The sequence below is a fragment of the Panthera leo genome, chromosome D2 (assembly GCF_018350215.1).
Source record: "Panthera leo isolate Ple1 chromosome D2, P.leo_Ple1_pat1.1, whole genome shotgun sequence".
NCBI classification, from domain to species: Eukaryota; Metazoa; Chordata; class Mammalia; order Carnivora; family Felidae; genus Panthera; species Panthera leo.
Window position 1 is genome coordinate 14,747,182 of NC_056689.1, and position 12,026 is coordinate 14,759,207.

General features: G+C 46.6%; 1 protein-coding gene across 1 annotated transcript in view; it reads right to left on the reverse strand.

Annotated features, from left to right (window-relative positions):
• KCNK1 (potassium two pore domain channel subfamily K member 1) overlaps positions 1-12,026 on the reverse strand; it is a 53,282-nt gene that overhangs the window by 2,105 nt on the left and 39,151 nt on the right. The window contains exon 2 of the mRNA XM_042908755.1: positions 2,260-2,655. Coding sequence (XP_042764689.1) covers positions 2,260-2,655 — 396 coding nt within the window. The remainder of the gene's footprint in view (positions 1-2,259; positions 2,656-12,026) is intronic.

Below are 12,026 nucleotides of genomic sequence, written 5' to 3' on the forward strand. Positions count from 1 at the left end.
AACTAAAAATAACAAAAATTCCAATTTCATGGCCTAGTGGTAATGCTCGAGGACTGTCAGAAAACAAACGAGCGGGCTAGAAGGAGCGGCATAGTGGGAACGAGGAGGCAGACTATCTCAAGAATGCACGGAGATGTGGTTTTAGCATCTTTAGAATTTGGCTATTAAGTTTTGATGACAGCATGTATATTTTAGAAATAGCAATGACATTGCTGAACTCATTGACAATTCCCCTCCTTTTCCTTTATCTAGTGTTTAGTGAAGCCTTGCTCAAGCACTGGCAAAAATATCCATGGGTTTTCAGGTAAAAACTGTGGGATTCTGCCCTATCCACAACCCAACATGCCTCTGGAATATTCTTTTGCTCCGGTCAGCACATATGCTATGTAGACGGCTCCAGAAAACCCGGTTCATATTGTTACGAGTGTGAAGATGATCCGAAAGGATTTAGCGTCACGTGAAAAACTGAGGCGTGCGACAGCTGGGCAGAATTTACGAGAAGACTATAAACCCAGGGGAAAAGTAGAGCTAGCAAACGCAATCTCAGAAACACTCAACTTCTCGGAGTCATAAACAAACTAAATTAAAACAAGGAGGTAATATTTTACCTGATGGGTGAAAAAAAAAAAAAAGTTGAGATAATGTTTACCAGAGGTACCACGTGCAGCAAGAGCCTCCCTAATGCTACGGGTCTATACCACCCTGTGAGAGTGGAAACCGTTACGCCCACATAATTCTGGGGACGGTCTGAGCTCATAATGCCATTCGGAAAGCACCGGGTCACTGTGTTCTGTGAGTCACAGGACAGGCACATTCACTTTGGGCCGTCAATCCCACTTCTGGGAAAGACAGCAAAGCAGAAAAAGTGTAAACGTACAGAAATATTTACTGTAGTGTTATTTATAATGCCCCCATGGCACGGTTAGATTATGGTATAGCCAGGGATGGAACATTATGTGGGCACTGAAAATAATTACGGTAACTGGAGGAAATATGAAATCATCCTTGTAACCACTTGGTGAATATTTATGGAACTCGTATAGTAGCCAGGCATTGTTCAAAGCATTCGGGTTTGTGAGGGAAGTCTCTGTCCTGAGGGAGCCCGTGGTTTAATGGAGATGTGAAAACATACATAATCCAGCGAAGCATGTTGTCAGGTTAAGACTACAAGACAGGGCCAGGACAGAGCATCTATTACGATTTCCTAGGAGACACGACATGAGTCAAGTCTTGAAAAAATCTTGAGACAGCAGAAATGCAAACTGTTATACATCAAGATGCAAAAGCTAGGAAAGGAGCACACGAAAATTAAGAATTTCTAAGTTCTTCATATCATACTGAATTTTGTTTTAAGTTCTTACTCATTTATCTTGGGAGAAAGAGAGAGGAAGAGAATGTGCAGAGGGAGAGTAGAGACAGAGGGGGACAGAGGATCCGAAGCCTGCTCTGTGCCGACAACAGACAGCCTGACGCAGGGCTCGAACTCACGAACCGTGAGATCATGACTTGAGCTGGTCAGACGCTTAACTGACTGAGCCACTCAGGTGCCCTTCCATATCATACCGAATTTTAAAAAACCGTTTAAAAATTGTAAACCACTGGCCATCCGAATTTAAGATTTTCCTGGTAAATTGAAGAACACGATCGATTACTAATGGGCTACATTGTAGCCCTAGTTTTCTGGAACTTAAAATATTTGATAAAAATAGCAACTTTTCTTTTTTTAATTAAAAGTTGGTAATCCAGGGGCGCCTGGGTGGCTTGGTCGGTTAAGCATCTGACTTCGGCTCAGGTCATGATCTCGCGGTCCGTGAGTTCAAGCCCCGCGTCGGGCTCTGGGCTGACAGCTCAGAGCCTGGAGCCTGTTTCGGATTCTGTGTCTTCCTCTCTCTCTGCCCCTCCCCTGTTCATGCTCTGTCTCTCTCTGTCTCAAAAATAAATAAACGTTAAAAAAAAAAAATTAAAAAAAAAAAGTTGGTAATCCAGTATATTTTGTGTGGTGCATTTTTACGCTGTAATTTATAATGTTATTAGTAAGAAATTGATCAGTCATGTTATTAGTAAGAAACTGATCAGCAGTTTTAAGTACCTGGGAAAAAGTAAGTCTCAGCAGTAAGATTTTTGCATAAAGAGTTTGCAGATTTCTCAGTGAAAAAGAGATCAGGGCTTTTATGAATGACTCCTCATTGGTAGGTGAGGAGGGGTGTGGGAATAGCAAAAGAGGCCAAGAAAGTAGAGTCTGGGAGCCTGGCTACTCACACGTGATCCCAATCTTATAGAGCTCTCTGAATTTTTGATTGTAGCCTTCTCCAGGAACGTAATCCCCTAGGCCGATGGTGCTCAGGGAAATAAAACAAAAATAAAACGACTCCAGAAAGTTCCAGTCATCCTCCAGGATGGAGAACACGGCCGCCGGGATGAAGAAGAAGCACGACACGGTGACAAACCCGAGGAGAACGGCGTGGACGATGGCCACCACCTGCTTGGAGAAGCCCCAGCGGACATGGAAGTAGAGGACAGGCCTGCGGGTGACATGGATGGTGACACGCTGGACCACTGCCGTCAGGAACAGGAGGGTGAACGGGATGCCGATGACCGAGTAGATGATGCAGAAGGCCTTACCTCCATCTGACAAGGGCACAGTGTGGCCATAACCTGCAAGGAAGAGGGGGCCGGAAAACACATCTGTAAATGGCAAGTGCCTGCCACCCACCCCTGCCCCCTCAAACCTAGGCAAAGAATCAGTCTTCGGGTCTGATACTTTTTTTTTTAACGTTTATTTATTTTTGAGAGAGAGAGACAGAGAGAGAGAGAACACAAGCAGAGGAGGGGCAGAGAGAGGGAGACACAGAACCTGAAGCAGGCTCCAGGCTCTGAGCCATCAGCACAGAGCCCGACGCGGGGCTTGAACCACGAACCATGAGATCATGACCTGAGCTGAAGTTGGACGCTTAACCGACTGAGCCGCCCAGGCGCCCCAAAGGGTCTGATACTTTAAAGGCTCCATCAGAATTTTTACTGCAGTAAAATTCAACAGAGGATGCTATTGCCCTTGATAAAACCTGACGAGCTCTTTCCAACACATCCGAGTCTGGTTTTGAATTTGCTGTCAGGCTGGAATAGACAGGGGTTCTGTGTGAGAAGGGGCTGATGCCCGTTGTCCTAGACCAGCAGGGAAGACACACGAGATATGCCCCTCCGCCCCTGCCTCCCAGGATCTTCATTAGTATCCAGATACCAGTCTACACTTGCATCCAAAACAGACTGCTCACAGAACTAGAGTTCTGACAGGGACGGCTGAACTATGGGCAGGCAAAGAAGACTCCATGAAGATAAAGACATCACAAAAGAAGAAAAAATTAAGATTTAAGCACACCAAGCCACGGGATGGAACGTTTCTTTTAAAATAGTTTGCTCCATTATCTGGCTAAATGGCATATTCAGAAACTGTAACCTTTTAAAAAAAAATTTTTAACGTTTATTTATTTTTGAGAGAGAGAGAGAGAGAGAGATAGAGAGCAAGGTGGGGAGGAGCAGAGAGAGAGAGAGAGAGAGACAGAATCCCAAGCGGGCTCCATACCCTCAGCGCAGAGCCTGATGCGGGGCTCGAACCCACAATCCGTGAGATCACGACCTGAGCCAAAACCAAGAGTCGGATGCTTAACCGACTGAGCCACCCACGCCCCCAACTGTAACCTTTTTTAGCCTTTACTCCCTCTTTGTTATTTCTGAAGGTTCCAAGATGCCATAAGTTCCCTTAAACAAACATTAAAGAAAAAAAACACATTAGGGCCAATGGTCAAAACAGAGGTCTGTTTGGCTTTCCACTAGGTTTGAATCATGCCCAAATTAAGCCATTCAAAAGACTCTTCGTCCAACAAATGCTGGCAAGAGAGAATCCAGGGGGCTGAGGCTCTGTGTACTATTTTTTTTGTTTGTTTTTAAAAAAATTTTTTTAAATGTTTACTTATTTTTGAGACAGAGAGACAAAGTGTGAGAAGGGGAAGGGCAGAGAGCGAGGGAGCCACAGAAATCCGAAGCAGGCTCCAGGCTCTGAGCTGTCAGCACAGAGCCTGACATGGGGCTCGAAACCGTGAACGGCGAGATCGTGACCTCAGCCAAAGTCCGACACTCAACTGACTGAGCCACTCTGGTGCCCCTCTGTGTCCTGTTTTTAAAATTTCAGAAGCACTTCATCCTGAAAGGCCTAACAGGCCCCAACAAGTCAGTTCGGGAAAAAGCCAACAAAACGCAGTTTTGGGGGCTCCTGGGTGGCTCAGTCGGTTGAGCGTCTGACTTTGGCTCAGGTCATGATCTCACAGTTCGTGAGTTCGAGCCCTGCATCGGGCTCTGGGCTGACAGCTCCGAGCCTGGAACCTGCTTCGGATTCTGTGTCTCCCTTGCTCTCTCTGCCCCTCCCCTGCTCATGCTCTGTCTCTCTCTGTCTCAAAAATAAACAAACATTAAAAAAAAACTTTTTTTAAACGCAGTTTCTTGTGGAGCTGGGTTCTGAAGAAACCTCATATGTGTGGTCATGACCGAAAAGTTCTTTCAAACCCTGATTTCTAAAACGTATTCCCCCTTAAAAAGAAACAACTCTGAAAACCCTTCGGCTCTAGATGCCGCGATTTCCTGCTCTGTGGCACCTGCTGGGGTAGGGCCCAGGTATGGGTGATGGAAGCTTTCCGGTTCTGCCCCCGCACGATGTCAACACAACCGTCAGGAGGTTATCTGCTGGCCCAGAAGGCACTCCAGGGAGTCCCAGAAACCTGCTGAAATTGTTTGCAGTGGGTCCACCCACCTGTCCATTTTTCTGTGACGACATTCTGGAATCTTAGATTCTCAAAAGCGTTAGGAACAGTCGTTCTGAGCCTCAGGGCCCAGAGCCATGTGGCCTTTGCACACCCGACTGCTCCCGGCGTGGCGTGCTGGGTCGGGGCGCGCCAGAGAGGGAAGGGGACAGGTGGAGGCAGCCGGGGAAGAGCAGGAAAGATGGGGCCAGCGTGCCAAATGATGTTCACGCCACAGAAGGAAGCAGGAGGAAGTGACTGTTTACTCTGAGGACTGAGCAAAGCTGCCACACGACGGGAGACCGGGGCCAGTAACCGCCACGAGAGAAGCGAGGCATCGGGAGGGGTGTTCCCGTGCTCAGAGATCTCTTGGAAAGGCCATCTTACTCAACCGTAACAAAGCCCCTGGAAAGTGATGGCAGACTTGGTTCTGGGCCTGTGCAAGTGCTAGGAGACCGCGGAGCCCGACAGAGACGCCAGGGAGGGCGTCCACCGTGGCAGGGATTTTGTGGAGGAGATGGAAGGCGGCGCACATCAGCGGGACTCGCCCAAAGCCCTTAAGTCCATGACTGTATTATGGGTCGTGGTAGTGTTTTCAAAAAGTATCTGTTCTGCAGATAGTAGAACACATCAGTTTCCTGCAGCCCACCTCTCCTGTGCCGTCTGCTCTAACACAGTACCTGATTTCGCTGCTAGTAGGGAACAAAAGTAAACAAATGTCTAGTTTTAAAATATGTTAGGGTGTGATTTTCACTTCCAAATGACAACAGCTCTTTTCATTAGAACGTTAACTGAATCTCCATTCCCTAAAACATTATCCCCGAGCAACGGAGATCATCATTGCGAGACTCTACATCTCTCTCCGCAGTAAATGCGTGTTTATGCCAGCAATCGGTTTCCGCTAAGAGATTTAAAATCAGCAGCATGTATGGGGCGCCTGGGTGGTGCAGTCGGTTAAGCGTCCGACTTCAGCCAGGTCACGATCTCGCGGTCCGTGAGTTCGAGCCCCGTGTCAGGCTCTGGGCTGATGGCTCGGAGCCTGGAGCCTGTTTCCGATTCTGTGTCTCCCTCTCTCTCTGCCCCTCCCCCGTTCATGCTCTGTCTCTCTCTGTCCCAAAAATAAATTAAAAAAAAAAAAAAAGGTTAAAAAAAAAATAAAATAAAATAAAATCAGCAGCATGTAGATTGCTTACTGAAAGCCCGTTTCTTCTCCGGTGTTTTCATAAATAATTTTTTGTTAATGGAAGACGAACTGTTAAATTTGCACTTCGTTGGTATTCTCTACGCTTTCGGTACAGGCCATACTGGGGAATCCACTGCACGGCAATTCTTTGGCAATAGCCAGCTTAATGCATCACATGGAAACCAACCTTCAGTGCTACTGAATTTTAATGAAGTGGTGAATAGTTTACTCAAGTTCAGTCAACTGAACCCCCCAGATAAATCATGAAGCAAAGTTCGTATTTAAAAATCTCATAATTATATTCAAATCCATTATAAACTATGAAGAATGTAGCAAAATTTTAATAAACCTCACATATTTGGTGTTCTTTAAATTTTCGAAGGCTATTCACGTACTTTTGGGCATCGTGGGAGTGTATGTATAATGGAGGGGGGAGAGTCCTACATATGATAGTGTCCTAGTAAATATGGCTTCCCGTTTGGCCACTCTTACATGACAACCGTCACGCTATGCTAGCTAACATCCAATCTGGGGCTATGCCATGCTGGATCTGGGCCTTCTGGTTTTTCTGGTATTTAAGTCCTCCCGAATGGAGTACAAGACAGAGAACCTTTGTGGGCTCCTGTTCAGTTCATTACAGCAAGTCACCGTGAGGCAACTTCCTCCCACCTATCAGATGTGTTTGGGAGAGGTACGGCTTACGGCTACCTCTTGTGACCCTGCACAGAGAATAAATATTGTCATTTACCCACATTCTTTAGTATGATGTCGTACAACACTTACATTTTCCATCAAGTTAGTTTGACACCTGCTTAAAAAAGATCTACAAAAGAAGAAACTCAACTTCTGAAATCCACCCCAGTAGAGATACTGAAATAAATTACACTGTTTCCTCTCCTCTAAAACAAGTATTCATCTGCAGTCCTGGCTTTCGCTTATTGGTTAATCTCTTTCCCAGTAGACCCTGAGCCCCTGATGGGGAAATCAGGTCCTTTTCTACTATGGAGCTCTCCGGGTTCCCCAACCACAGTGCCATCCAGTCCACCGAGAGCAATTAACACTGGGGTTGTAAGTGACTTCAAATTTGGGAGGGCCAGAAATTCACTACGTGGCAACAAACAGGCTTCTGGTCACGTTGACTTTGCTTGAAGTAAATTTTTGCTCCACAGTGTCAGTAAGTGGTTGACTTCTAGATACCTTGCACCCGATAGGTCTTCATAGTTCATTGCTTTGCAGCAATGTTTTCCAAAGATTCGCACGGGGATAATCTCTGTTCATCCCTTCCATCCATGTAGCTACAGGGCAGGGAATGCACAGCTTCTGTTACTTTGCTTATAACCGAAGTTGCTTACAAGGGAGAGAAGACTCCAGGGGAATCTAAACAGACTTGAAGAGAAATATGGGCAAAACCTGACAGTGGGCTACATTCACTTCATGCGATGAAGGAGGCACGGATGGTAAGAGGGAAGAGAAGTGAGAAGTCACTGGCGGTGCAAATGGCCATGGTTTTCTTGTTTATGTTTAGTAGCCCGTTCTTTTAGTACCTTTCGGATGCTTCTTGTTGATTCTACTCAATCACAGATGGTTTCTTGCTAACGTCCCAAGAGAGAGAGGCAGCGGTGTTCCCAGTTAGGACACTGCTCTGATCCTTTACCTTGGAGTGACCGTTCTGAGAGATGGGCTGTATCAACACACTGCATTTAAAAACTACAGGATCCTAGCAAATGGCCTGAATGTCATAGGTGGGAGCACCCTGCACGTTTTGCAATGCGAGTTTCAACCCAAAATGGCAGCACCGTGCAAGAGCAGTCAGAAATGGTAACGAGGGCAAAGGGGCCCCTGCCACACATCCATCAGCCTGCGGAGACTGAGGTGCTAGAAAGGATGTAGGTGAGCTCAAAATCTCCAACAGGGCCACTTGCCATGTGTGTGTCTGAGTGTATGCAGAATTGCAAATTGCATGACAAGATTCAAATCCAAGAGTTATTATACACACTTTACAGACGAGAACCCTTGAGTTTCTGAGAGCTTAGACAACTTATTCGAAGTCAAAAAAAAAATAATAAGTAGAGCCCACAATCTTTCCATTTGTATCATCCATTTTGATACAAAGGTCAATGATGCCTCGAAAGTCAACTCAAGTCCTAACGTTATTTCTCAGGAGCTTGTGGTGACCAAGAGGCAGTGTTGGCCATCACTGCAAAAGGGCGCCATGTCTGGCCTGTGCCTCCATGGGGCTGCCTATGAGATAGTGAGCCTCAGGATAGGGCAGGAGGAAGGGAAACGGTGATCAGCAGGGACAAAGGACAGCACAGCGAGGTGGCGGGGGAACGCGGAGCCTGGGCAACGCTGCCGGTATCAGGGGCAGGTCGGCGCAAAACCTGTAAGGGCCATGGAGTGTGAGCACAAGCCAGGTGAGCCCCATGTTCTCGAATTCCAGTGGACCACCTGGGTAAATAGCAGGGTCATCAGTGGAGAAATGGAGAAGAGGACTGAGAAAATGAGAGCAAAACACGAAATCAGAACAAGTTAGGGGCGACCTTGGAAAGCAGAGTGTTAATATCCCAGATATTAGCAATAACTAATATCAGGGATAGAAGCACAGAAAAAGGTTCACTAAAATTCTTATCTTCCCATTCCAGTGTTAAGCTTACATGTCGATAACCTGTGTGGAATCCCTGTCTGTAAACAAACATATACCTGCAGAGACACCGGTTAAATAAGACAGGCTGTCCAGTGGCCCAGAGGATTGGTTATAGTCCCAAGAATGTATAATATATAGAGAGTATTTATAATATACATATCAGGTAATAGTTTAAGTAAAAATGATCACTTACTCAATGCACAAGTACATTTTCGTTGTGAAAGTTTCAAAAAAAAAATGACAGTGAAGGCGAAGTCTCCTCGGCCAAAGCTCCAGGTCAAAAGCAGCTTCGTTGGGGTACTCCGGTCCTTGGTAAGAGCAGCACACAGTGGTGAGTTGTGATCTTGTGATCACCAACATTCCCTTCTCGCCTTGTGCGCTACTCACGTTTCCAGCTCAGAAGAAAGCTTATTAGCAGAAACCTAAGAATAAATTCTCCACTGCACGAAGAATCTACCAGCTCCCAGCAGAGGCCATTCCTGGGGGTTGACACACCCGGTTCCTAGGTGGTGCTGGCATAACCTAACTCCTTTTCTGGCACGAGTATGCAGGGACTGGGACTTCCAGGTGAGAACTGGCTTCCCTCGGGCCCTTCCACCTGGGCTCACTTTTATATGTGTCTGGCTTTTTGTTTACTTGGCTGATGATACTGCCATTTTTTCCCTCTTGGCATTCTAGAGTCAACATATAATCTGTTCACATATAAACAACTCCGTTTGGTTTTTGATGATTCTGATTGAATACGCAGTTTTTCATAGTTTTCTACCTGTTATTACCCAACTGCAAAATAGTTAATTTTCTCATTGTATTTTAGTTTCTTTGATGTTTATCCATTTTTGAGAGAGAGAAAGACAGAGCACAAGCGGGGGAGGAGCAAAGAGAGGGAAACACAGAATCTGAAGCAGTTCCAGGCTCTGAGCCATCAGCACAGAGCCCAATGCGGGACTTGAACTCACGAACCGTGAGATCATGACCTGAGCCAAAGTCGGATGCTGAACCGACTGAGCCACCCAGGCACCCCATTAAATTTTCTCATTTTAAACTTTAAGTAGTTTGGCCAACTTAGGAATTCCTGTTATGGATGCATTCTTTCTGAAGCATCACCAGTTTCCTGGGACTCTAAAACATTTTACCCCCTCCAAACTAATAATCCTAATACCCGACTCTCCTTGATCCTTACTGTTTCACTGCTATACATTCTCCCCGAGCACTGTTTGACTATTTAGTTTTGCGATTTCTTACATAACCTTTTAAGCTCTCGATTTCAAATTACAATGATTCTTTGATGTGTTTCTTTTTTCCTATTTCTAGAACTGTTTCTCCCTCATTTTTAAAGGCCTGTGCCCCTGTCATGTCTTCTCTCACACTGCCCTCTGCATAATTCTCACAAGCCTGGCTTCATAAAACTGCAGTTAGGAGACAGAAGTGAGCATGCTCCATAACATTTTCAAACGACCCATCCTCTTTCCGGCCACTGCTGATGAGCAGGTAAGCACCTGGTGGACAGCCCGGCTTCTGATCCACCGTCTTCCCTCGTGAGCCTAACTTTGTCAAGGTGCTAACAAGGCCAGTCACATTGTTTGGTTATAATGCGGGAACCCTTGCAGGAAGATGCTGTAAGTTACCCTAGTAGAGGCACAGGGAACAATCGGCCAAGGGCATTTTTGCTTATCATCATAATTACACCTGCTCCCTGTGGAAAAAAAAATCAGGTGATAATCTCTACCTTCCCAAACTCCAGCTTGTTCAATTGTCCCATCTGTTGAGCAGTGCCTTTGAAGGGCTTTGTTAGGTCACATGACCCACCACCCACCATGAGATTATAACCAAATTATGTCACCTTTTTAGTACAGCTTTCCCAGAATCCCAAACAGTCACATTTCTTGGGTTTTCCCCAGGAAAGGGGAAAGGCAGGGTAAGCAGGCTTAGGATTGGCTGGTCCGAATAATGTCAGTGGATGTGGGGGCACAGAGGCTGGCCCTAGTTGTCTAGCATCTGGCCCCGGGGTCACTAGGGCAGCAGGACAGTAGCTTGGAGGGTGAGAGCCCCAGAAAGGAGGTGCTTAGGGGTGTGGGCTCTCGACTGGTTGGGCTGTATATGAAAGGTGTGCTCACAGAGAAGCCCTTTATTATCTAAAATTGGTTAACCCTGCGAAGGGTGGTTCCTTCTGGATCAGCAAGGCCCCAAGAGATCAAAGCATCAAATTGAAAAGAAATAATAAGGACAGCAAAGCAGGAGCCTAGTTCTGGAAAGGCATGCCCAGAGCAGTGCCAAGCCTGAGGGGCCTATTCTAGTAACCAAACCAGGAAGATGCAGTGGTATGGATAGAGGAACAGAGAGACGTGCCAGAGAGCATTTTGGGAAAAAGTCAGAGAACATGGTCCATGAAGAAACTAACTTCTGTGCACTGAACTCCTAGAACCTTTAAATTCTCCCCAGGTTTGTTACTTGTTAATTCTGGGTTGCCCTTGCAGACCTGGGCAGAGTGTTCCAGAGAGAAAAGTAATGAGAAGTGCTTGGTGTGTGAGCCCCAGGCACCATGCTGGGCGATTTATAAACACCATCTCCTTTAATCTTCATACCAGCCCTTGGAGATAAGCACGCAAGTCCCTCTTTTACAGAAAAGAGACTATGCAATTAGTTCTAACTGTGAGCATGTGAGGGAGGCAGATCTGAACACTGCATTTACCAGATCTTTTCAATCTGGCCCTCGGAGCTGTGGTGAGGAGGACGAAGGGAAAATAGAAAGGGGTGACGGCGGATTACATGGGAAATAAAAGCTGGAGAAATCCGTGGATACTTCCAAAGAGAAGAATACTCTGAGATAGACCTAAGACAATGACCGCAGGGCTTGGGCTAACCCAACCCTGGGCTTCCAGAAACTCTCCCGCCCTGCCCAGGTGATCCAGTGGCCCCAGGCTATGGGGGGCGGGAGGAGAACACATCCTGGATCCTCCATTCACCTCAGACTTCTGTTTTCTAATTCTAATTTGTTGCCTTTGTCTTGGGGTTACTCCCAAGATTTCTTTCGGCCTTTGGTCTAACCTAAATGAAATCTCCAGGTCATCTCTGATCTGTCCGGTCCCAATTCCATGAGAAGAGCAAAAGAGGGCTTATCCGATCCTCACTGCGAATGCAAGCCACATAATGCTCGCAGACATTAGCACCTGCCCAGCGGGGGCATTGCCATGGTCGTGCCCTGGCGTCCCCATGCCAGCTGCTGCTTATCATGCTCCCCCCCCCCAGCCCTTGTACCGGGGGCCAGCACACCTGCACGCGCCCAGGCTCCCACCTGCCTGTCACCCACGGCCCCACCCTTCCACCGCTGGGACATTGGTAGGAAGAGTTAACACTGACTCAAAGTCTGATCGTTCTTGAAAGTGGCACAGCTGAAGAATCACACATTATA